This window comes from Camelus bactrianus, chromosome 9 (genome assembly GCF_048773025.1).
Source record: "Camelus bactrianus isolate YW-2024 breed Bactrian camel chromosome 9, ASM4877302v1, whole genome shotgun sequence".
Taxonomy (NCBI): domain Eukaryota; kingdom Metazoa; phylum Chordata; class Mammalia; order Artiodactyla; family Camelidae; genus Camelus; species Camelus bactrianus.
Window position 1 is genome coordinate 5,257,656 of NC_133547.1, and position 26,820 is coordinate 5,284,475.

Here is a 26,820-nt window from a genome sequence, read left to right on the forward strand (position 1 = left end):
GATGACCACAACAGTTTGTTAATGGACACACAAGCTAAAACGATGTAACCTGTGACGCGAAGAACATAAAGTGTTGGGGGTGAAATCGTAGAACTTGTTTATGTGATTAAAGTTCCTTGGTTATCAGTTCACAGCAAATAGACCATTACAACACTGCGCTATTTCACGACCTCGCTTTCTAGAGAACAGATACAGCTCATGCCTGGAGACAGGATTTGAATCTCATCTTCTTGTCCCTAAAGCATCTGTTTTTAACTGTACGCTCCAGATTCCCACCTCCCCCCCCCCCCCCCGCCGCCCCTGTACACAAATATAACTAGTGAGGGACAAAATGTGGACTGGAGTAAGTACTAACTCGTCCACCAGGGCTCGGACTCCTGTCTTGTATGTCTCTGCGTCCTGAGTCCCCTTTATTTATTTATTTTTCATTCGGGACACAATTAGACCTGGCTTTAGATGTGGCTGGATTCCAGGGTGCCTATGATGGACGGCCTTCTCTCTTTCCTTGCTTTTCTTGTGTTGTTGGTGCTGACTTTGTTCAGCCTGGTTTTTCATTCTCAGATTCACAAAGATAGGAGCTGCGATGTCCACTTTGCAGATGAAGACACTGAAGCCCACCGAAGTCAAGTAATTTTCCTTCAGAAACTGGACTCTGTGCACCTACTGCCCCCATGACGCCCCCTTGCGGCTGTGCCGCCAGCTCAACGTTCCTTGCAGAACGTTGGTAGGGCGCCCTCTGCTGCTCATCTAGGGAGTTACCGGGATCGCTGCCCCGGGTTTCCACCATCCTCAGTCCATATTTTTCAGTTCCTATTCTTTCACCATCAATTGCTTTTCCTGACTCCTAGCTCTGAACCCATCCCTTCATTCAGAGGCTAATCTATCTCAAGATTTACAGTCTTGGGGGTAGGATATAGCTCAAGTGGTAGAGTGCTTGTTAAGCACGCTTGAGGTCCTGGGTTCAATCCCCAGCACCTCCTCTAAAAATAAAACTTAGTTACCTCCCCCCATCAAAGTAAAATAATTAAATAATACAGTACTAAATAAAACAAAGCTATTAGAATAAAGATTTTCAGTCTTTCTACATAGGAATGATAAATAGGAAATAGTTATTATTATTGGTTGTTATTAACAATGCTATATTAATATTGGTTTATTGTTTTCCCATTCCACTTCCTTCTTCTCTGGAAGCTGGTAGGCGTTCCTGCCTCTTACCCTGTCTACCCAGTTCTTACCGCACCCCTATGAAGATGGAGACCAAATCAAGGTCGCTGCATTTCACAACTCCATGGCTCCCCCTGGTGGTCCGATGCACTTGGTTTGCCCAGGCTGGTCCACGAGGACGCAGGCTGGGGGTTATCATGGCTCCACTTCGTTTACATTTCCGCAAAGATCCCAAGTTAATATTCCTTGTGATCTCCAGGCCTGATACACCGGTAAGAGTGGAGCCTTATTAACGTCCATGCTGCACCCGGCAGAACGTTGCCCTAGGAGGGGTTGTCATATTTTTCTCTTCTAATAAGAAAGTACAAAGCTGGACTCCAGAAAGAGATTCGGGGCTCCCTAAGACGGCTCCGCCGGCTGCTCCTTGCTCCCAGGGGAGCCCCGGGGCGGGCTAAGGAAAGCTGCATCCGGTATTAACATGTCTTTCTGGAGGGAACCAATTCCCCAACATCTGTCAGACTTCTCCAATTTGGGGTGTTCAGTGGCTGATAACAGAGGAAGCCTCGCACTCCTGACTAAGGTCCAGTCAAGGTGTTCCACGTTATGGGGAATCCAGGGTGGAAGGGGTCAGGTCCAGCCCTGGGATCTGCTTAAAGGCAGGAGAGGATGTGTTCCAACCTCTGGAGGGCATTAAACACTCAGGTTCATGCCACCAACCGGAACTAGGCTCTGAATGAAACCAGTTCTAACTGTCTATCCATCTCAGTCCTGACTCACCAGACCAGTCATCGCTGGCCACGTATGGTCCGGGTAAAAGAGAGGGACACTCTTCTGCACTAACTTGGCACAAAGCTCTGTGTGAGGGGGATGCTCCGTGCTGGGTGATGCTAAGCAGATCCAATCAGATGCTCTCTGTGGCAGAGGTTGCTGGTCTCCCCCAGTTATTCCCCCCTTCCCCTTAGTGAAAACAATCCTCCATCACCGCCACAGACACCCATTCCTCTCTGCCCTTTGGGTAGATAACATTCAAGATGACCCAGGTGCAGAATTCTGGTAGCACCACAAGGTGTGGGAGTCTGGTGAGACTCACCATGAATCAAGGTAAGCGTGTTCTGGGGGAGGGTAGAGCCCAGAGGTAGAGCGCGTGCTTAGCATGCCAGAGGTCCTGGGTTCAGTCCCCAGTACCGCCTTTAAAAGATAAATAAATAAACCTAATTACCTTCCCCCACAAAAAAGGTAAGTGTATTCTGTCTAAGACTGAGAAAGTGGGGGTGCTAATGACCCTGAGAAACGCCACCCTTTTCGTTCAAACTGGAACTTGCAAGGACATTCTAAGAAACACAAAAGACCAAAGAATCCTATTATAACCCTTCTTATCACATGAATTCCCTGCATTAGCCAACAACTTAGGTGGCAAATGATGACTCAGAAGAAAATGGAAAGAGAGGGCCCCAGAGTTTTTTCCCCTTTCAGTCCTTTCTTATTCATCAGGAAGCTGCAGGAGGAGCAAGTTGCTGGAATGTGCCTGTATCACGAAGTGAAATGAAAAATAAAAACTGTTCAGGTAACAGGGAATCTTATGGACCCACTGTGTCCCCCCCCCCCCAAACTCATATGTTGCGGGCAGGGCATAGCTCAGCGCTATAGCAAGAGCGTAGCATGTACAAAGTCCTGGGTTCAATCCCCAGTACCTCCGTTTAAAAAAAAAAATTTAAAGAAAAACCACAAACCTTATATGTTGAAGTCCTAACCCCCAGTTGGGACATTTAGAGACATAATTAAATTAAAATGAGGTCATTAGGGTGGATCTTAACCTAATCTGACTGGTGTCCATCTAAGAAGAGGCGATGAGGGCAAAGACTACCAAGAGGCAAGACCCTGCTAGGACATAGGAAGAAACAAGCCATATACAAGTGGAGGAGAGGCGCCCCAGAAGGAACCAGACACCCTGATCTTGGACTTCTAGGCTCCAGAACTGTGAGGAAGTAAATGTTTAAACCACACAGTCGATGGTACTATATTATGACATCCTGAGAAGACTAACTCAGAGCGTTTTTGTATGAGTGCAGATTCCACTTTCAGAAGATGAAAACGTTTTGGAGAGGGACGGTGGGCATGGTGACACCATGTGAATGTACTCAATGCCCTTGCGCTGAGTAGTACTTAAAAGTGGCTAAAACAGTCAAATTTATGCTAGATGTGTTTCACCATCTCCCAAAAAGCTGAGTGAATGCTGTGCAGTGTTTCCGCTATTCTGTTAAGAGCAAAATACATACACTCGTACCATCTACAAATTAGGAATCGTGCAAAGTGCATGCCTTCCTGTGGGAGTTTAATGTTCTTATATCTGTGTTTATAACTGGCAAAGATGAATGGGGAAATTTAGGCTAATTGTATAAATTTTAATTTTTCTTAGAATGACATTGAACAGCAAATATAAAACACCCTGATGAGTCAAGAGAAAGGCTGCAGAAAAAAAGGAAAAGATTTATATCTTAGTACCTTTAATGACATCTTTCCCCTGTTTTTTGAACAAGGGGCCCTGAATTTTCATCTTGCACTGGGCCCCACAAATTATATAGCTGGATTTGCTTTCTCCACAGAAGTGCCCAATTCTATTAAGAAAACACTCCTTGAGTACACTCAACTTCCTTCTCTGGAAAAAAAAATGTGATAATGTAATGGGATAATCCTGTTAGAGCAAGTTTTTCTTTTTTCTTTTCTTAAGTTCAGTAATAGGTATAAAAAGATTTCAAAATATGCATAATTACAGGAATTGACATTTACTGAAACTGTGTACGTGTGAAGCATTGTTCTCAGTCATTTGTGTGTATTAACTCATTTAATTCTCAGAACACCCTAGGGACAGGAGGCATTTAATATCCCCATTTTACAGGTGGAGAAAGTGAGGCTTAGGGGAAGAAGGTTACTTGCCTAAGATTACTTAGCAGATAAGTGGCAGCATTTGGATGGGAACCCTGGCAGTGGGGTCGGAGAGTCCCCTCTATAACCACACTCTCTCCTCAAATGCTTTGCACCATCCAGGAGTTCTGCTTAGTTAGGGGGCAGTCCCCAAGACCACCTTCACTCCTGACGTGAGTTGCAACTCCAGGGGGTCCCCAAGACCACCCTCAGTTTTGATAATTCACTGGAAGGATTCACAGAACTCACTAAAAGCTGTTATCTCCATGGTTATAGTTTATTACAGCGAAAAGATACAGATTCACATCAGTTAAGGGAGGATGCATGGGGGAGGGTCCGGTGGATTTCCCAGTGTGGACTTTCCAGTTGTCCTCCCCATGGAGTCGTGGACAGCACTGCCTCTTCCCAGCACTGATGGGTGACAACGTGCCCGCCAGGGAAGCTCCCCTGAGGGTTTTCATTGAGGCTCTGTCACATAGCTACGCTTGACTGACACATGGCTGACCCCAGACTCCAGCCTCTTCAGAATTAGAGCTGATACCTCGTGACCCAAAGCCTCCATCATAAATTCCATTGCTAGACTATCTGCTGTGGCTCCAGTCCCCAGGTAAACAAAGGCATGTGTCAAGGAAGAGATTCTAATAATGTGTATGTGCAGCTGAACTCTGATAATTCTACCTAATAGAACTGAAGAAGGGAAAAAAATTATTGCTAAGACAGATGTCAGAAAAAAGAAAGGAAAAGAAATTCTAGGGGGGAGGGTAGCGCTCAGTGGTAGAGCACATGCTTAGCAAGCAGGGGGTCCTGGGTTCAATCCCCAGTACCTCCATTAAAAGAACTAAATAAATCTAATTATCTCGCCTCCAAAACAAAAAACAAACAACCCCCCCCCAAAAAAAACCCCAAACAAAATTAATTAAAAAACAGAACAAAAAAAGAAGAAGGAGATTCTAAGGCTCAGAAGTTCCCTCCCAGGAGCTGACGGCAAAGACTAGACCCCTCTTTGGTTAAAGTTAAATTCTTTACTACCCAAGTCTGCCTCTGGGACCCATGTAAAATTCACAAATGGTGTAAGCAGATAAGGTAAAGGGGTCTCCGGAGAAAGAGAACCAGGAATGGGTGTCTTGACATAAGAGAAACCATTTTTGACCTAAGCCATTTTGTGATCTAAGCCCGGCCACAATGCTTGCCCTGGAACAGGGCTCAGTAATTAATGATCTTAAGGGAGCAAAGGAAGGCAGGAACAAAAGACTGTTATCAGGCAAGAGAAGTAACAATAGCAAAGATAACACATCAGTTGTAAAGCCTCCCAGTTCCGTTACAATAGGAAAGATTAGCTGTTTTGTGGAACTGAAACCCCCTCCAGTGCTCAGCCAACCACCAGGTCCACTGCAACCAAAGGGATGACACGCTGATCTCTTCTGGCCCTCATGGCTTCCATCAACTAAAGCTTTGACTCTGCCGACCTATGTCCCAATTCTATGCTGACCTCTCCTCTGCTCAAGCCCCCTCATGAATATGCATAAACCACCTAAGCCCCACCATGAATATGCATGTGCTCTTAGCTTAAAACTTCCCCATTTGGCTGTTGGGGGAGACAACGCTTTGGGAAAGATCTCTGGTGTGCTCTCCTTACTTGCTGCGAATTATAAATTCCTTCCTTCTCCCAATCTTTGGCTTGGTTGTGACTTTTGGCTCAAATAAAGAAGGATATTTCATGGTATGGTTAAGAAGAAAAACAGAATTCAACCAAGTAGATTTGAAAATTTATTTAGCAGGTCACAAATCAGGCAGCACTCCATCTAGCAAGTAGGAAGGCACTCCGAGGGGTGGTACGAAATGGAAATTTTTTTACTAAGCAGAAGAGGGTGGGGCAAGTTATTAGCAAGAGGAAAACCAGGATTGTTTCAGGCAAGGTCACCTTTCCTCGGGGGAAGGGAAAGGCAGGGGGTCTGATTGTGTGGATTAACTCACTGGTGCCACTCCTGGGAGAGACTGAAACTGCCCTCAGGTTAGTTACTAAGTTTTGGTCTGGTGATGTGGCTCTGCAAAATTGACTCCACTTTGGGCCCGTTATTTCTTTTTAATGGTATGATTCCACTTCGGTAAAAATACAGATACGTGCATGCGTGTATATATAATACATCAAAACTGAAAATATATGTAGGAAAAAGCTGGATATACCTCCAGGTGATCAAATTACTACCGGTGATCTTTAATGGTATTAATTAAATTATAATAAATAATTGTATATTTATTTTCTTTATAAACTATTTTAATTTATCTAGATAATTATACATGTGAAATGTATACATGTGTAAATATTTACATAAATATGTGAATCTTCATCTAATTAAAAGCATTTATTATAAATATTTATATATTTATAAATATGTATTTGGAAGCTATGCATAATAGATTATTTTATTTAAAATTCTTATTAAAATGGTATAGTTCTATCTTCTTTTTGTTTGTTAAGCATTTTCCAAATTTTCTGCAGCCAGTGCATTCCTTTTGCAATTAAAGAAGTAACACTTGCTGCTTGTATGTGGAATCTAAAAACAAAAAGGACACAAATGAACTAATTATTTATAACTTAGATGATTGATCTCTTGAATATGTGTAAGCACATCTGACTGTCCTTTATGGTTGGATTACCGCATTCTGTTGATTCTTATTTTGCGGTTGGCTTTATTCCTTTAACAACTATGTAAGTTTAAAAAGCTAAAGGTCTAAGCTATTCTTAGAAACAGTGAACAGCACATATATGTAAATTTTAAAAATATGAGCAGTATATTGTATGTATGTATTTACATGCAATATATTGTACACGTGCAGTCAAATTGTACCAATTTTACCTAATAAAATGGAAAAATGAAAAAAAAGTAGTACATGTTGTTATAAAGATAAAAGATGAACATATTCCCAAGTACAGTCTGAAAGACCTTGTTGGTTGAACATTTCTGGGATGTGCTCTCTCTCCCCCGCGTCTCTGTGTCTCGCTCAGCCAGCCACCTCCCCTCTCTCTCCGCGCGCCCTGGTCTGTCTGTCTCGGTCTGGTCTCAGTGTGCAGACCCGTCGCAGCTCCGCACAGCTCGGCTCCCCTCCTCCACGCCCTCTGCCAGGAGCGCCTTCCGCTCCTCCCCGCGCTCCCCGCCCCACGCCGCGTGAGCCCTGCTGCTGGACGTGAGGAATCAGATCAACGCCGAGGGAACGGGTCCTGTCAGTGCTGGTTGGCATATCACAGCCTGCCTTGCAGCCGTTCAAAATGGCCGTGCAGCGGGCCAGTCACTGACAAGGAGAAAAGTACAATATGTTGAGGTGGGTAGCTGGGGTTGAGGGGGGAGCATCTGGTAGTAAAAACTGGGATGCCACAATTTGAAAACTGAGCACAACTCTTTACAGTCACCAAGATATGGAAACAACCTAAATGTCCATCAACAGATGACTGGATATATAAATTGTGACACACACACACACACACACACACACACACACTATAGAATACTACTCAGCCATAAAAAAGAATAAAATAATGCCATTTGCAGCAATTTGGTTGGACCTGGAGATCTTCATACAAAGTGAAGTAAGTCAGACAGAGAAAGGCAAATATCATACGATATCACTTATATGTGGAATCTAAAAAAATGACACAAATGAACTTATTTACAAAACAGAAACAGACTTGCAGACATAGAAAACTCACAGTGGTGGAAGGGGTGGGTGGAGAGATAAATTGTGAGTTCGGGATTTGCTGCTACTACTACTACTATACATAAAATAGATAAACAACAAGGTCCTACTGTATAGCCCAGGGAACTACAAGCAATATTTTGTAATAACCTATAATGAAAAAGAATATTAAAAGGAATATATATATGTAACACTGAATCACTATGCTATACACCAGAAATTAACACATACATATACATCTGTATGTACGTTTTCATATTCTTTTTCATTGTAGGTTACTATAAGATATTGAATATACTTCCCTGTGCTGGACGGTATAAAGTTGTTGTTTATCTACATACTTGAATTTTTGAGCTGGAAAATATGTGTAGGCAAGCACATCGTTGGTAAAAGATCACTGCTCATCACAAACAACAGCTATCTCAAGTTAATGATTTTAGTGCTTTTTTTTTATGTACGGGAAGATGCAAGAGCTTAGGGTCACTGAGATTCTTCCTGAGATATGGACCTTGGGGCCCCCTTATCCAAAGCGCACAGTGACTCACTTTTTTTCCTCTGAATTGCTCTCAGGGTGGACTGTTGGTAGGTAATTGCAGTGGGTTGTGACTTAACCCCGTGTATATGGGTGATGAGTGATGCTCTTTGTGCTTTTTTCTGTTCCCAAGTGGTCCAATTCAGTGTTAAGTAAGTTTCGGGATTTCAAAAGTTCCCCATAATGGCCATTGATATTCTCAATTGCCATTGGTCCATGGTCCTTCCTTGTGGGTATAAAGCCATAAAGACAATGGCAGATTCAGAGGAATGCCTCCCAGACAGCCCCTCCCACTCTGAGGTTCAGAGTCCATCCCTGAGGAAGGATGGGGGAGGAGACAACAGCTCAGGCCTGAGGCAACGCAGCTCTATAAAGCAGCTGTATAAAGGGATCAGGAGGCTGCCTGGTCCCTGGAGAGACCCTTCCACCAGAAGGACCCACACAGCTCATGGACTGTTCCACACCCAGGTGCAGCGTCTGGAGGGAACTGGTCCTTGTGGGTAAGAGATCTGGGCTTGCTGGGAGAGGGGAGGAGGAAGTGAAGGGCCCAGGATGCTCACCAGGACTTTCGTGAGCTCACATCCCTGGGTACACAGACACACACACACACACACACACACACATATACATGTTCATTTTTATGCAGCCGCGGAATGATGAACTGGGACCCCCATGCACACCTCCAAGCAATCACCTCATCTGGGTGCCCATAGGATCTGATCCCCTGCCCCACCTCTCCAGCTGGACCCCTTCCAAATCCCTCACTTTCCCCCAGGACTCTCTGCCTCCCCCTCATATGCATGCCTTTCATGTTTCCCTGATGGCCACGTATAGTGTCCTCAGACAACTCCAGGGTCCACACCTGGAGCCCTGCAGCAGGGGTTCTCAGCTGTCTCCTCCACGGAGTCACGGCTTAGGGGTCACAGAGCATCAGATGCTCACCCATGACTTAGGACATAACAGGTCCCCTCCCCCATTCACATTCACTCCACTGAACTTAGGTGCTAAATCAAAGACACATGCTGACAGTCTTGGGGCCGTTTTATCCACCCACATACTCATGCTGAGCACACTCCTGCTGGGTTCCACCCTGTGTTCAGGGTGCTGGGGACGCAGTGGTTACCGAGGTGGCCAGTGAGCTCACAGTCCAGTGGAACAGGAAGATTTGTCACCAGACTCTGATAACCCAGAGTGATGGGGACTGGGAAGAGGGGGCTGGGGGAGCCCTGAGAGGGTGGCCGACCCAGGCTGGGGAGGAGAAGACACCAAAGCTGAACACTGAAGGATGAGAAGAAGTGAGTCAACAAGGAGGATGGAGATGAGGTGGGGAGGGCAGCGATCAGTGGTCCACAAATGAGGAAGAGCACTGGAGAAAGCCTGAAGTCAGGAGAGTGTGTGGTATGTCCAGAGAGAGCTGTATGTGCCACTGAGACACACAGCATGGATGTTGGGTCTTCTCGTCAATGAATGAATGAATAAGGAAGTACGTGGGGTGATGGGGTGAGGTAGATGTGATCCAAGAAGAGGCTAGATGGGTCCTAAAAACCAGTTCTCTCTAAGGGTGTCTCATATAAAGAAGATGTGGGGTGTGTGTGTGTGTGTATATATATATATGTGTGTGTGTGTGTGTGTGTGTGTGTGTGTATACACACACACACAATGGAATACTGCTCAGCCATAAAAAAGAATAAAATGATGCCACTTACAGCAACATGCATGGACCTGGAGATTGTCCTTCTAAGTGAAGCAAGCCAGAAAGAGAAAGACAAATACTATATGCTATCATTATATGTGGACTCAAAAAAATTAAAAAGACACAAATGAACTTACTTACAAAACAGAAACAGACTCACAGACATAGAAAACAAACTTATGGTTAACAGGGAAGAAAGGGAGTGCGGAGAGATAAATTGGGAGTTCGAGATTTGCAGATACTAACTACTGTATATAAAATAGATAAACAACAAGGTTCTACTGTACAGCACAGTGAACTATATTCAATATTTTATAGTAACCTATAATGAAAAAGAATATGAAAACAAATATGTGTATGTATATGTATGACTGAAGCATTGTGCTGTACACCAGAAGTTGACACAACATTGTAAACTGTCTATACTTCAGTTTTAAAAAAACTATCTCATAAGCCATGCTAAGAGTTTGAAATTTACTGTGAGAGTACTGGGGAGCCATGGAAGATACTTGAGCAGGGGGAGAGCAGGGTCACCAGTGGGGCTTTATAAGGATCCACATAACTTTCATGTGAGGATGGATTGGAGGCTGAGTGTCCAGGGAGGAGGTCAAGCTGGAAAAGGATGAGGAAAGAATGGACCAGGGCAGGGGCTGAGGGAGTGGAGAGGAAGGGACAAGCTAGGGAGTCATTCAGGAGCTAGAAACCCTTAGCCTGTTCACCAGTGTCTCTGTGGATCATTGCCTGGGGGTGTAAATCAGTCTGTGTGTCTTTTTCTCTTTGTCTTCCTCAGTCAGTTTGCTGGCCTGTGGGATCCGCCAGTCCTCCAGCCAAATCTACATCATCCCAGACACACTCGTAGGGGTGGAGGGATATCGGAGCTACCTGGTCCTCGGGAACGCCCCTGAGGATGCTCAGGAATATAGCTGGCACCGGGGTGCAAATGACACCGAGGGAAACATGATTATTAGCTACGACAGCACGTCTGACTCCCGGCAGTATGGGCCCATGTACAGTGGCCGGGAAGCCCTGTCTAACGCAGGTAACCTGCTGATCATTCGGGCTCAATTAAATGACACGGGGAACTACACCGTGCGGGTGGATGCCATCAACGGGACCCAGACAGCAACTGGCTGGCTCAAGATTCAAGGTGAGTGGGCAGGTTGCCCCCTTGTCTGACTGCAAGGGGAGTTGGACCTGGAGGTATGGGCAGTGAGGCCTCTTGGAGCTCAAATTGTCCAGTTTCCCATCCACTTCCAGATGACACTGGGAGCCTTGGCAGATGGTCGTCTAGCTTCTCTCCAGAGATGGAGCACTCACTACCTTCAGGGGTTCCAGTTACACTGTCAGTGTATATGTTATCCACTGCTGCATGGCAAATAGCCTCAAACTTAGCAGCTTAGAACAACGCTCATTTCTGTGAGTCAGAAGTCTAGGCATGGCTTAGCCGATTCCATATGCTGAGACTCACAAAATGTTGACCGGGGCTGTGTTCTCATGTGTGTGACTCTGTCCAAGGAGATTTCACACCATGGCTCTTTGCTTTTTCAAGTTCATCCGAAGCATCTCTCTCTAGTCGGCTAGGAAGGAGTCTTACATAAAAAAAATCTAACGGTAGGAGTGATAGCTCATCACCTTTGCCATATTCCCTAGGCTAAAAGAAAGTCACAAATCCCACTCACATTTGAGGCGAGGCGATTAAACAGGGTGCATACCAAGGAGTGGAGATCGTGGGGCCTTCTTGGAGTTCTGTCTACTCCAGACAGCTCTACAGGGCTACGGCAGGTCGGCATAGATTTTGAAGACTGAAAATACCTTTGTTTACTTCTGTCTCCATATATACCACATGGTCTTTGTCTTCATTCTGTGAGCCTCAGTTTTCTCATCTGTAGAATGGGCATACTGTCTACCATTGTGGTCTGTTGTAAGGTTGGAGGAAGTATCTGTAAAGACAAAGGGACTCAGATTATGGGAGGAATTGTTATGGAGAATCCAAAAGCCACCTCTCACTCTGAATTCTACCCACAGCTCCTTGGATGGGGGTGTCCTGGTTTTGGGGTTCAGAAACAACCATTAGGCCACACACCTATGCTAAGAACTCACCATTATTGCAACGGCTGCCACAGAGCTGGCTCAGTGCATAAGTCGATGAGCTCAGGAAAGCGCCCGCATCCTGACTGCCTCCTGCCCACTCCCTACTTCTCTGTCCCTGGCAGCCCCAGGGATGCTCTCCTGCCAAGACCCCAGATCCCATCTTACGATTCTTGGCTTGTCACCAACATAACCTGAAACCTCTCTTTGGAGAAAAGCAGAGCTTTGGGGAGGCAGATCCAAACCCTAATCTCCTCCTTCCTGCTTCATCCACCCAGAGTTAGAAATCCCGGGCATCTCGGTCAACACCAGCTCCGTGGTAGAGGACATGGAATCCGTGGCTGCCGTCTGCGACACCAATGCCACCAACGTCACATGGTATGTGGATTACATACCAGTGTCCAGCAACAGCCGGATGACAGTCTCCCCAGATGGCAAGACCCTCATCATCCAAAGATTCAGCCACTCCGACAAACCGCTTCAGTGTGGGATAGAAATCCTCCCAGAGATTATTCAAAGAAGTGAACCCATCTCTTTGACAGTGTTCTGTGAGTGTTCTGGGGTCATGGGAGTGAAGCCAGGGACGGGCTCAGGGTCTTCCAAGGATGTAACAATAAGACAGGCAGACCTGGAGAGGAAGCATGAGCCAGCTGCCCTGGGTTCGAATCCCAGCTACGGCCATTTAACTCTTTGGACCTCAGAACTGTCCTCACTGCTCAGAACCGGCCTCCACTCAATTTCAAATAGAGGCCCGAGTCCCTGCTTCTCAGATTAGAAGTACTATGAGTTTGTTGCCATCAGGCTTTTGTGTAAAGAAGGGACTGCTTACAACCAACTGTTTCTTTTTTCTTTTTTTGGGGTGGGGTCATTAAGTTTATTTATTTACTTTTACTATTTCATTTCTTTTTTAATGGCGGTACTGGGGATTGAACCCAGGACTTCGTGTATGCTAAGCATGCTCTCTACCACTGAGCTCGACCCTCCCCTCCTCACAACCAGTTGTTTCTTCAATTCCATTTCTTCGGTTTCAAAACCCTTCTTTCCCTGAGCTTTCCAATTCAGCTCATTGATTATTTTATGCTGTTCTTCTAGATACAGTAAAATGACCTTCACGTTTGCTTTTCCTGGGATGGAATTGACTATACTCCCTTAGACAGTTCGCTTTAAAAGCTCAGTTACGTGTTTCATACATTCTCTGTTACTTCTAACCATGCTGCTGCCCACTAAGGCAAGTTGGCATCCCAACAAGACTTGCTCAAATTCTTAAACGGGTCTTGTAAATCAAAGACATTGAACTTAGAGATGCTATAAAACTCGGAATCTTTGAAACATTCCAGGACTGTTCACATTTATCCAACTCTTATATCACCTTCGACTGGGAAAAATCACCAGTCTAGGATTGTTTTCACATTTAAATCAGGAACCACTCTTGCAGAAGCTCAGGTGTCCTAACACATGGGCTGTGGTCACAGTTCCAGAGAAACCTGTCCCAGAGCAGACAATTTCTGACCATCATCCTCTGCTTATAGTCAGAGGTTTGGAATCAAGACCCAGGACCCAGGGGCTGCAGCTGTTTAGCGAAGTTCCTCCCAGGTCATAGCGGTACTTGCTTAGTCCTTAGTCGACCGGGGACCGCTGATTCCCTAATCCTCTCCTCGAAGCCTCGTTTTTCTCATCTATGAAATGGATCCAGGGTGGACTTGGTTGCATTGCTTGTGTGGGGATTAAGTGAGTGGGTGAATGTGTATCGTGTTTAAAACAGTGTCTGGCATGCAGGGACCTGCTGCTTGCTTCAGAGACACCTATTTTATTATGGCACCAAGGGCACCCATGGGGCTGGCCCACAGTGAGTGCAGGTGACAGAAGCCACTACTATTATTGTCATTGTTGTTGGCCCAGCTGCCTTGCCTGGGGTGGGTCTGGGGGTCTGACTGGGGTGCAGAGTGGGGTCACCTCCTGGCTCCGGGAGGACTGCATGTGGATTGAGGGAAGGAGACGGGACCCGGAGCGGTCAGAGGCACAGCTCCGGGTCTCCTGCGCTGTCTCTGCAGTTGGACCCTACTATGTGTTCTTGTGGACCAATCTGAATGACTTCAATGGCGTCCTGTCCGCTGAGATCGGCTCCCAGGTGGAGATGGAGTGTGTCTCCTACTCCAGACCGGAATCCAAGTACCGCTGGATGCACAATGGCTCCCTCCTGAGCTTCTCAGAGAAAAACATCACCCTCCTGAATCTGACCTGGGACCAGATGGGCAGATACAGATGCATCGGGGAGAACCCCGTCACCCAGCTGACCTTTTACCAGGAAGTCCAGGTGCAGGCGCCCTGTGAGTGCAGCCGCTGCCCCGCTGGGGTTCACGCTGCCCAGTCTCCCCGCCTCCATGCCTCTGCTGGGCGGTGCCTGTCCTCAGGACTGCCGTCTCCACCCTGTAGTGCCGTGCTCACCGTGGTTGGGCAAGATCCCCCCACCCGCCGACGTTCGAGTCCAAACTGCCTCCTTGAGAGAGAGGGATATAGCTCAGTCACAGCCTGCATGGCGTCCTGAGTTCAATCCCCAGGACCTCGATTTGAAAGGAAGGAAGAAAGGAAAGAAGGAAGGAAGGCAGGAAGGAAGGCAGGCAGGCAGGCAGGCAGGAAGGAAGGAAGGAAGGAAGGAAGGAAGGAAGGAGGAAAGGGAGAAACTGCCTCCTTTATGAAGCCCCCAAAGTCCTCAGATCAGTCAGGGTGGGTTCCAGGGAGATGAGGTCGGCCAGCATTTACTGAGCACTGACTTGTGCCTGGAGCCACCATTCTCATCTGTATGACACTCCAAGTCTCCCTACAGAGTAAGTGACTGTTATTAGCATCACCTCCAGTTTACAGGTGAGCAAATCAAGCTGCAAGGAATTTGAGGGCTTTATTCAATGTTCCAGTTCTAACTGGCATTGGAGGCAGGACTCAAACCCTGGCAGTCTGACCTCACAGCCTGTGCCCTCAACGGATCTGTTTGGCTGCTTTGAGGTGAGGACGTGGAGAGATGCCAGCAGAGGTGGTGCAGGGGAAGCAGAGGTCTGTTGGTGGATGTGGCCTGAGAAACTGGGCTTGGGAAGGGATCTGTAAACGGGGCAAGCACCTTTGCAGCAAGCTCTGGTCCCATCATCAGCACCAAGGAGAGAGGCTGACACACTCAGGGAGAGAGCAGGCATGCAGAGCAGGGCTCTGGAACTCGATGACCTGAGTTCAAATCCCAGCTCTGCTGCTGCCGTGCACGATGCAGAGACAAGCAGCATCACCTCCCTGAGCCCCAGGTGCCCCCTCTGCAGTGCTGAGATAGTAAGGATCCTACACAACGGAGCTGCTGCAAGGACATCAGACAGGGTACCAGAGCCATCAGCCTGGCTCGCAGAGAAAGCCACACGCAGATACTGAGTGAGGGGTGGAGACAGCTATTTCGGCCACTCCACACTGCTGACCAACGATGCACCAGACACGGTGTTTTGTGGGACCGCCCAATTCACACCTGTCGACCCTCCCTGGACTATAAAACTTCAAGACTGACAGAGACTGGGCAAGCTCTTTGATAACCATTTGTCCCCAGGACATAAGATGGTGCCTGGCACATAGCTGGTGCTCAGTGAATGAGTATCTGTGGGAGGAGTTAATGACCTTGTGTAACCGCACCCCCTACCCTGTCGCTCTCTCTCCACTTACATCACTTCGTGCTTTTCTGGAGCGTGTACTGCTGCCTGCCCTGATATTAGACACCTCTTTGCTTAAATGTCAGCTGTCCACTTCCTAGCTGGAATATCAGCCCTGTCAGAGCTGGAAGTTTGTTTTGTTCACTGCTGAGTCCTGAATAGCTGGAACAGTGCTTTGCACACAGCAGATGCTGATAAATCTTCCAAGAACAGATGTGTGGACGAATGAATGGATGAGTGAATGGTGGTCCTGACCTCCATGTATCCTCTCCTTCTAGGGCGCAGGACCATTGTTACCAAAACTTTCACCATCTCAGGAACCTGGGTGGTGCTTCTCATCTTGATGACAGTCCTGGGAGGTGTCTTCTTCTGTATCATCCTGATCCATACCCTGATCAAACATTACTCCACCAGGTACGGGTCACCCTGGTCCCAGGGTGGGATGGTGGCTGGGGACTAGGACTCAAGAACCAGCACATCCTTGAGAGGGGGAACCAGAGGGGGAAGGGACAAGCCAGGCACTGGGTTGTCAGGGATCATCTGGGCAAACAAATAGGTCTTGAGGACCAGATGCTTATAGCAGAGAGTAGGGGGTCTGGAGTCAGTCATGTCTCTAAATACCAGAGGGGTTTCATGCAGTGGCTTCTCTTAAGCCCTGTTGCTTTCTGTTTACAGTGTAGATACTGAAGGTCCACGTAGAAGGGCAGGTGTGTGAACGACAGGGGTGTGTGTCAAGCATCCAGCATGTGTTTTGTACATGGTACTCACTAGTTACCAAGAGAAGTTGGGGAAACAGGTAACAGAGGTCAGTATGCAGGGGAAAGAGATTGGGTGGAGTCATGATTAAAATCTGGGTTCAAATCCCAGATCTGCCTCCAGCTGGATGGGTAATCTTGAGCAGCTCATTCCTCCTCTCAGATCCTCCCAGCCCCACGTGGAGGGTGTGGAGAGTAGTACCTGCCCTGGAGGGTGATGTGGGGGTTGGACACACCGTATGGACGGTGAAGGGCTTAGCGGTGTTATCAGCACAGAGCAGACCCGAGGGTTTCAGCCTGAGCACTGTCAACACCTGGGGTCTGATCATTATTTCAGTGGTGGGGGGTAAGGCTGTCCTGTGCACTGTAGGACGAGTGGTCTTTATGCACTGGATGCCTGTAGCAACAGCCACCATCACCCTCAGTTCAGACAACCAAGAATGACTCAAAGCATTACAAAGGTCCCATGGGGGCCAAAATTGCACTGGCTGAGAACCACCAGAGCAGATGTTAAGAATAGCAGTGTGATGGAGATGATGATGATGGAAATTATCAGAACAATGGTGACAGAGAGGATGGGGAATTAATAAGAACAGTGATGACAGTCATGGTGGTGGTAACAGTGATGAGGGTTGTCATGGGGGTGGTTGTGACAATGGTGATACTGGTGGTGGTGATACTGATTGTGGTGATGATGGTGAAGATTTTAGAAGATACATTCTTCTTTTCATTTTTTTAGTATTTAGATATCAAGCCTATTTGTGATCATTGCAAGGTCTCTATATCAAGAAGCTTACAGTATTGACCATCAATGTGACAATAGCAAGTTGGCCCTTCTGTGCCTTAGTTTGCCATCTGTAAAATGGGAGTACTTCTGGTACCAATGTCACAGGGATATCCGCTATGGGGGTAAAGTCACGTATTACTGATGAAGAACTTAGAACAAGGCTTTGGCACATCGTAAGCACTGAATAGACCCATCCACAGTCATGATCATTATCATTATTGGATGTACTATTCCAAACCGGTTGTGATAAATTCCAGGGAGTGAGAGTATTTCAGGGAGGTCTGGGTCCCCTCTTCTTCCACATCCTGGAAGAAGCCCCCTAGCCAGGCATAACCCCCTCCCCCCAGCCAGGTGTCAACCTGACATCTCTACTCTTCCACTCCCCTTAGAGCTGTCATGTTCTCTGCAGTCTGAGGTCTCCCGTCTGGCATGAGAGCAGGGGGCTGGGAGTCAGAGGCCAGGTCTAGAATACTGGCTTCTGTCGCTGTCTTGCTATGTGACTTTGGGCGAGTGACATCACCTCTCTGAACTCCTGTTTCTTCATCCATAAAGTGGGGTTAACGTATCTACCTTGTGTAACTGTTGGGAGGGGTTAAGATAATTTCTGTAAATCATCTAGCAGAGTGCCTGGCATACAACAGGTGTGAAATTCGTTATCATCATCACCATTCTCAGAAATCAGGCCGGGCAGTGCCAATTCCTTTCCCAGGTACATCCATCCTCCTTTCCCTCCCCGAGCCCCTGCCCCGTGGTATCTTTCTGCAGGGACCTGAAGTCGTCAGAAATATTAAAAGTGTGGGGAATGCTGGGGACTCTTGGCATAAAGGCTATGCCCCCCGATTCATCAGATCCCTTAGAAGGGTGGGGTCTTGGAAAGAAGCTGATCCCTCATCTACCCAGGACTCTCCTGTGTTCTGGCAGTTTCTTACGGAACCCAGATCTGACTTCTTCCTTAATTTCTCCCCATAGGTCACATTGGGGTACATGACCTCAGACCTGGAGGACAAGACCAGATGGGAAAAGAGGTGAGAGACCCCATAGGGGCGGGCTAGGCTGGAAAGTGGAAAGGGCTCAGGGACAGGTTAGAGGGGACGGTCAAGAGTGGGAACCAGCCCAGTCACGTGGGGATTGTTCATTTTCATGGCAGTTAAACTGGAAGGATGGGGAGGAAGGGAGGGAGGAAAGAAGGAAGGAAGGGAGGAAAGAAGGAAGGAAGGGAGGAAGGGAGGGAGGGAGGGAGAGGGGAAGAAAGAGAGACCCTTTCCTGGCTGAATGTGGGACGTGTGAATGGCCGGCCTGCCCCTGTGGACATCACTACTCTTAGGAACTGTTTGACTATGAATGTACACAAAGCAGTCAGGTCAGTGCCTGGATACAAGGCAATCCCAGGGGCCACTGGTTAAGACCCCTTCTGGTACAGGGGCCACGGACCCGTGTTCAACCTGGTCCCTCCACTTGCTGGCCTCTGAGGCTTTGAGCAGCTCACTGTGGCCTCCTGACCCAGGATAATTCTGATTCTCTCAAGACTCACAGTGAGGACTGGATGAGACAGAATACATGAGGATTTGATGCCCAGCAGGTGCTAAGCGAATGTATTAGTTTCCTAGGGCTGCTGTGACAAATTACCACAAACTGGGTGCCTTAAAATAGCAGAAATGTACACTCTCGCAGCTGCAGAGGCCGGAAGACCAAAATCAAGGTGTTCAATCAGGGCTACACATCCTTGCAAGGTTCTAGGGCGGATCCTTCCCTGCCTCTTGCAGCTTCTGGCCATCGCCGGCAATCCTCGGCATTTCTTGACTTGTGGCAACGTTAACTCTAATCTCTGCCTCCTTCGTCCCATGCCCTTCCTCCCTACGTGTGTCCAAACTTCCCTGTTTGTATAAGGACAGTCACTGGATTTCGCACTCCCCTACCAAGTCCAGCCGGACCGCATACTAACTTGATCACATCTGCAAAGATCCTATCTCCAAATGAAATCATATTCACAGCTATCAGGGGTGAGGACTTGAATGTATCTTTTTTGTATCAGTTCAACCCACAATGGCAGGTATTCACGCCAGGGCTACTGGACCCCTTGATGTTTTCCATTGTCCATGCCCAGTCTCTACCTTCCTCCTGAGATCCAGACCATCTTCCCATCTATCTGCCTGCTGGACGCTGGTCTCCCTGGCAGCTGGGGGTGGGGTGGGGTCTCCAGACACCCTTGAGCTGCCAACATGTGACTTTAACCTCATTGTCCGCATCTCAGCCCTGCCTCCCAACACTTGAGAGAAATGAAAGTACACCTCAACACAGCCTTGTACAAGTATGTGCACAGCAGCTTTATTCACAATCGCAGAAAGCTGGAAACAAACCCAATTCACATCAACAGATTAATGGGTAAACCAACTGTGATACACTGGAATCCTACTCAGCAACAAAAAGGAACATAATACTGATAAAATAACACGGATGAACCTCAAAATATGGCTGCTGAGTGGAAAAAAAAAAAAAGACACTACAGTGCATACTGCATTTTAATTATATAAATCATTATATAGTTTATAATTTATAAAATTTATTTTATAAATTACAATTATATAACAAATCATACTATTAACATTAATCATAGTGTTGGCATATTAATATATAGCATCATTTTATGTTATATACATTAATTAATATTAGTTTATATTATATAATGTAGTATTAATAATACAAATATATTTATAGATTATAATTAATATAACCTATTTCAGTTATATGATTCTACTAATTTATGTAATTCTAATTATATAAAGTTCAAGGACATTGAAAACTAATCTCTGGTGACAGAAATCACAGAATAACGGCTGTTGGGTTGCAGACTGTCTGGGACGGGGCACCCAGATCTTTCTGGGGCTGACGGAAAACTTGTACATCCCTGATTGGGACGTTGATCATACAGGTGTGCACATTTGGCAAAACTCATGGTATTGTACCCAAAGAACTGTGTATTTCATTTTTGGTAAATTTTGCCTCAATATTAAAAAGATGTTTTGAAAATCTGGAGGAAAACAAAGAAATAAACGAACAACTTACCCAAAGGAAGTGGGCTGGGGTCCTCTAGCCTTCATCTCCTCATCTGCATCTGTCTTGTCCCTGAGTCTGGGTCATTTCCCCCCCTTCTATAGGAAAAATAAAAAGTCTTCAAGTGATGCTATTTCCTGCAAACATGTGGCCAAGGTGTCTGCTGGTTACTTGACCTGGTGGTGGATGAAAGAAGAGATCCTCAGAATCGGGCGAGGGGTTCAATCCCAGCCCTGCCCTGAGCAGCTGAGTGACCCTGAAGCAGCCGAATAACCTCTCTGTGCCTGTTTCCCCAACTACATGATGAAATGACACTCTGTGTTTCACAGGCTCCGTCAGAGCACCTGGCAAAGTCCCGCACACATGCCAGGTGCTTGGCAAATGGCCCAGGAGGCCACGCCTGTGTCTGATTGTTTCTTAGAAGAAAGCTACTGTCAGACTCCAACGCCCAGTTCAGACCCAGCAAGGGCACCGAAGACCTTCCACACCCCAGCTGCAATCCCCAGTCTGATTCAGAAGTGAAAACCGCCAGCTGGAATTAATCCCTGGTCTGAACTGCGGGGATGCAGGGGTGGCGGTGGTGGTGGGGGGCAGTTAGAATTTCCCTCTTCAAACCCAGAAGGCGTCCTGGGCAGGGCTGGACAGTGGCCAAGCCCTGTTATTTGAACGAGGATCTTTTTCCTGAGGGACTGCACATGCCACAAGGGAGATTTTACTTCACCAAGAACACCCTGTGTGGATGTCAGCGGCCCTCCCCAAGAAATGTGTGAGTTCCTGTTCCTCCCCACCCTCTCCGGCATTTGGTGTGCTCAGGCTTTTAAACTTCAGCCGCTGTAGCAGATGTGACAGGGCACCCATTGTGATTTTCATTGTCATTTCCTTGGCACCCAACAATACTGAGGACCTTTCCATGTACTTATCAGCCATTTGGATCTCTTCTCTTACAAAATGTATGATCCAGTCTTTTATTCCCCCATTTTAAGAATCAGGGTTGTTGAGGGGGGAGGGTATAGCTCAGTGCTAGAGCATATGCTTAGCATGCACAAGGGCCTGGGTTCAATTCCCAGTACCTCCAATAATACATAAATAAACCTGATTACCTTCCCCCACAAAAAAAAAAATTTTTTTTTAAGTTAGGTTGTCATTGGTGTTAAGAAACAAAATTCAATCAAGTAAATCTGAAGATCTAATTGGCTTTATTAATCAATTCATGAATCAGGCAGCATCCTATTTAATAAGCAGAAAGGCGCTCCAAGGAGCTGTACAGAATGGAAGGCTCTTAGAGGCAGAGGCGGGGGCGGGGGCGGGGGCGGTGGGCGGGGCAGGGACAAGGAAAGAACAAATTACCTCATCTTTCTTTAGGCGACAGAAAAGGTCTATATGGGATATTATCTTACTAGTGCTGACCAGGAAATTCCAGGTAGGCTGGTTAAAGGTCACATTCCTGGATCTTTCCTAATTGCCGCAATTAGGTTAGGTATTAAGTCTTGGTTTGCTGACGGGAAGCTTAGCCCATGTGGCTCCATTTGGGCCCTGTTACTTCATTAACTAGTAAGAATTCTTTTATATATTTAAGTTCAACTTCCCTTTCAGGGATATCTATCTATCTATCTATGTAGATATAATTTTCTCTTCGTTTATGGCTTACCTTTCATCTTCTTAGCTCTGTCTTTGATGAACAGAAGTTTCTAATGAAGTCTAATACATATATAAATGTATAATTTGCTTAGTATTTTGGATGTCCTTTAAGAAATCTTTGCATAGCCACAAACATTCTTCTAAGTTTTCTTCTAGAGCAATGCTGTCCAAAAGAAATACAGTGCAAGCCACATGAGTAATTTAGAAAATTTTAGTAGCCGCCATAAAAAAAATAAGATACTCGCAGACAAAGTAAACAATCTTACGGTCACTGGGGGAAAGGGGGTGGGAAGGGATAAATTTGGGAGTTTGAAAGTTGCAAATGTTAGCCACTACATATAAAGATAGATTAAAAAACAAATTTCTTCTGTATGGCACAGGGAACTATATTTAATATCTGGTAATAACCTTCAGTGAAAAAGAATATGAAGATGAATATACATATGTATATGCAGGACTGGGACACTGTGCTGTACAACAGAAATTGACACATTGCAACTGACTGTACTTCAACAATAAAAAAATTTAAAAAAAAAGCTGATGAAACCTAAGCTTAGGGCTCCTGGTTTACGAGGTCTCCTCCAATGTCCTGGCACCACATTCACACAGTTTTGTCTAATCTACAATATAAGATTCTTTTAAAAATGGGACAGAGTTTGATTTCTACGAGTCTGACTGAAAGGATGCACATTACTCAACCGCTCAAAACCCTCCAAAGGCTTTCACTCACACTCTAAATACAATAAATAAATGAAAAATGTGATGTTCACATAAGAGCATGAAGGCAGAACAGGAATGAGAAGTGGAAAGGGGAGGGAAGGGCATTTGAGGAGGGAGGAACATCTCATGCAAAAACCCAGAGGCACAAATGACCTTGTCATGTTTGAGGCTAATGAAAAGTCCAGGGGGGACAGGCTGAAAAAGGGAAGTGGGGGGAGTGGTAGAAAAAGAGTTGGAGAGCAGGACTGAGGTTAGGGTGAGTACAAAATAAAAGGGGTACTCAAAACCTCAGTAATGGAGATAAATAATATTTTAATGCCAGGTTTTAGTAAAAAAATATTTTAAAATTTTATATATTATTTATTTTTATTTGTAATTTTTTTCGGGGGACATAATTAGATTTTGTATTACTTATTTACTTATTTATTTTTTAATGGAGGTACAGGGGACTGAACCCAAGACCTCATGCATGCTAAGCATGCGATCTACCACTGAGCTATACTCTCCCCTTCCCCAGCTTTTAAAAATTACAATGAATGCAAAAAATAATCTGTGGAGAACACAGTATCAAAAATTTAAATAAATGTGGGATTTGTAAGAGTGTCCTTCTGAACCAATTGAAGCCTGAGGCAGAGGGAAAAAATGTATGCCCCTTTCACTGTGTTTTTTAAGGTATTTTTAATGGTCAGTTTTCCCCCGGACATTAAAATAACTGAAATATTATTGCACACTTGAAAAGTGGTGTGTATCGTAACATTAGTTTACATTGATTTTATTTATACCCAAGCCAGAACTGATTCTAATTGTGCTTTCCTAGAAGCAAATGCAGGAAGGATATTTTCAAAATCTACCCTGCTTCTCAGATTTTTAACTGAGAACACTGCCCTGATTGACAATTTCTCTTTACTAAGTCACGATCTTAAAATAATTTTTTACTAACTTCAGTTTACTGATTCTGCCGTTATTTAGATTTTTTGACAGTCTGCTCATCAGGTATTTTTGCCATTAATTTGCACTTTTAAAACATTATTTATCTCAGTTACTGAGATTTTTGGCACCCTCTTAAATTTTGCCTCTGAGGTGGGTGCCTTACTAATCTCACCCTAATCCCAGCCCTTCTGGAGAAGCAGGCTTTTGAGAGGTCAGAACATGTAAGGCTGCAGGCTGAGTTTGGGGTTTATCCTCTTGGTAAGGGATGGACAGACTACAGACCAGCCCCACCCATGTGTCAAATCTGGCCCACTGCCTGTGTTTTTAAATAGTTTTATTGGAACACAGTCATGCCCATTCATTTACATGTGGTCTGGGGCTGCCTTTATGCTATAAAGGCAGAGTCGTGTGGCTACAACAGAGATTGTATGTCCTGAAAAGACAAAAATCTTGACTATCTGCCCCTTTATTTAAAAAGTTTGCCACCCTCTGCTCTAGACAAAGGGGCAAACAAATGTTTAAATGCAGAAGGACTGGACAGTGATGGCTTTTAGATGATTGTCCCCATGTAGGTCAAGGGAAGTGAAGGTAGGAAGATGAGGGGGTCCAGGAAGCCTTGGAAATGATAAGGGTTGAGAAGGGTTGGGGGGGCTGATGCTAGCTGTTCTTAGGAAAAAGTGAACAAGATGTGGTGACTTTTTGGAGGCAGCAGGAGAAAGGGAGGATGGGGGAAGCTGACTCCTCAGAGACTGGCCTGAAAGAAAGAGGCGGGGGGCTGTTAGCAAGATGGGGAATCCAGGGAGAGATGCCAGCTTGTGGGGAGGAGGAGGAGATGAGGAGAGCAACCCTGGCCATGCTGAGCAGAGCAATCTAGGAGGCCATCCTGGGGAGGTGTCCAGGCAGAATGCTGGATGGCGAGATACCAGGTCACTCACCTGAGAGACTGACCATGTGACAGTGTCTGCACCTCCACACCCGTGTCTCCCATGACTGCTGCTGGCCTTGCTACTTTCTTCCTGTGGGACCTCACTCTGAGTGAAGTGTACAGAGAGCTCAGGGTGCAGTGGGCAGATGGACCCTCCTCCTCTGTTTTCTCTCTTAAGGGGCTGGAAGGATGCCTGAGGTGGGAGAGGGGTGGTCCCCCTTTGGAGACCCCAATGTTGAGAATTTAGGCTCCACCCCCTAGCCTTCCCCCAACCCCTGCCTAGGACAGAGGGACCAGAGGTTATTTTTACCTTAAAGCTCAGTGGCCTAAAACAAAAACCAAAACAAACAAAAAAACCCCACATTTATCATCTCAACAGTTTCATTGGGGCTGGAATTGGAGTGCAGCTTAGTTGGGTTATATGGCTTAGGGTCTCTTATAGGCTGTAATCATGATGCCAATTGATTTAAAGTTCCTCATTGGTTGTCCAATGAAAGCCAGCCCCAGGTCTTCTCAAGGTAAGCAGCTCACAATGTGACATCTGGGCTTCATGAAGTGAGAAAGAGAGTGAGAGAAAGAACAGAGAAAGAGTCACAGTCTTTTGTAAGATAATCTTGGAAGTAATATTTACCACCTTGATTGTATTCTGTTCATTAGAAGAAAGCCATTGGGTCTAGCCTGCACACAAGGCATGAATACCAGGAGGTGGGGGTCATTGGGGACCACCTTACAAGGCTGCCTACAAGAGCCCGGAACAAGCAATAACCATCTATTGAGCAGGTACTATCTGCCAGGCACTGTTCTAAACTCTTTGTAGGTGTTGTTAATTCAATTTGACTTCATATAAACGCTAAGAGGCAAGTTCTGCTATTATCATCCCCATTTTACAGATGAACAAACTGAGACAGTGCACGTAAAGAACAGCACGGTGCCTAGTAATCTCTGGTTGATTTTTTTTTCCTGATGCCTTGACTGGCAGTAGTTGAGACTCAGCTTCCAGAGTTCCTAACATCCATATCAAGCTTTATCACCGTATTAACTGTGTTTCTCTCCCTCTTCCCACACCAGGCAGGGGACTCAGAGGACCACGACCTCACTTGTGTCACTAGTATCTAGCACAGGGCCAACCTGGCACAAGAAGACCTCAGGAAATGATCATTCCACAAAGGAACCAATAAGCCAGTGACAACCATCACTGGCTCGTGATGACCCTTGATGGTGACTTCATGGAGGCCATCTCATCTTAAATTAGGCATCATGGCTCCCCTGTCATGAAGAAAACATAGTCTCCACAGAGTCTGTCTTGTCCTTCTTGTCATCACTCACTAAGGTCCACACCCCTTGGGCTGTGCACCTCTCAGTCTCGGGATCCCTGAGGCTCTGGTCCCTTCATTGTGAGGAATTTTGAGCCCCGGTTTTGGGGGGAATCTGGGTTTGGGGACCCTGACTCTCAGTTTCTTAGCCCCCAAGATCTCCGGTCTCCTGCGTCTCAGAGATCTGAGTCTTGTGACTCCCTTGGCCTCTAAATTTCAGTTTCAGGAGTCTCCGAGGTCCTTGGTCTTTGGTAGAGGGATGAAGTCTCTAGGTTCCCGGGCTTTGGTGGGGGAGACCTGTCTCTGGAGTCCTGGTTCTCTTGGCTGCTGGAAGTGTCAGGGGTCTGGATCTCTGGGTTTCTGGAACTCGGAGTCTCCACGACCCTGGGCCTAGGCACTAGTGGGTTTCAGGGACCTGAGCCTTTGGAACCCCCCGTCTCAGAAGTTGGAGCCTCTAGGGCTGAGGCAAGCGCAGAGATCTCAGCTCAAACACTGCTCCCTTTCTCCATTCGACACGCTCGCGCGCACCATTACTACCCATTCAATGTACGCGTAGATCCACCGCAAATACCGCTTTCCTCAGTTTCTGCCCCGCGCATGCGCTGTCCCCTCCTTTTACACCCGCGACCAAGCCCCGCACTCCCAACTTCAATTCCTACCCGCAACCCCATCTCAAAGGATAAAAATAATATGCTCTACAATGCCTCTAAAAGCCTATAACAATCCCATAAAAGCAGATAATCCGAATGCAGCCACTTAGCCTTTCAAGCGTCCTGTACAGTGACAGCTCGTTGCCTCCAAGGACACGCAGCATAGCGCCATCCCAGGCCCGTGCGCAGGCGCAGAAAGGAAACAGGGCAGTGTATTTAGGGAATGGTGGGCGGGGAATGGGCCACAAGGATTGCTGGGAGTTGTAGGCCAAGAGGGCTCTG

At 46.3% G+C, this 26,820-nt stretch overlaps 1 protein-coding gene and 1 long non-coding RNA gene across 8 annotated transcripts; one reads left to right on the forward strand and one right to left on the reverse strand.

Moving 5' to 3' along the window:
• Nucleotides 1-5,849: 5,849 nt before the first annotated feature.
• Nucleotides 5,850-25,869, forward strand: CEACAM18 (CEA cell adhesion molecule 18). Of its 7 annotated transcripts, none has more exons than XR_012509345.1 (7): nucleotides 8,672-8,811; nucleotides 10,795-11,151; nucleotides 12,371-12,640; nucleotides 14,144-14,406; nucleotides 16,048-16,183; nucleotides 18,281-18,336; nucleotides 18,983-19,062. XR_012509345.1 is itself a non-coding variant. In XM_010947050.3 (7 exons), the coding sequence occupies exons 1-6, from the start codon at nucleotides 8,760-8,762 to the stop codon at nucleotides 18,297-18,299; spliced, it is 1,110 nt and encodes a 369-aa protein (XP_010945352.2). In that variant the 5' UTR covers nucleotides 8,672-8,759; the 3' UTR covers nucleotides 18,300-18,336; nucleotides 25,644-25,869. The 7 variants fall into 7 exon arrangements, 5 of the variants coding, with proteins under 5 accessions (XP_074227136.1, XP_010945352.2, XP_074227135.1 ...); XM_010947050.3 differs by lacking the exon at nucleotides 18,983-19,062 and adding an exon at nucleotides 25,644-25,869 and having other exon boundaries at nucleotides 14,144-14,419; XM_074371034.1 differs by lacking the exon at nucleotides 18,983-19,062 and adding an exon at nucleotides 20,467-20,603 and having other exon boundaries at nucleotides 14,144-14,419.
• On the reverse strand, nucleotides 19,612-26,816 carry LOC123614561 (uncharacterized). Its single transcript, XR_012509350.1, has 2 exons — nucleotides 22,011-26,816; nucleotides 19,612-20,538 (listed from the first exon to the last, which is right to left on the reverse strand). It is a non-coding gene; the product is annotated as an uncharacterized LOC123614561 (long non-coding RNA).
• Between the last annotated feature and the right edge of the window lie 4 nt (nucleotides 26,817-26,820).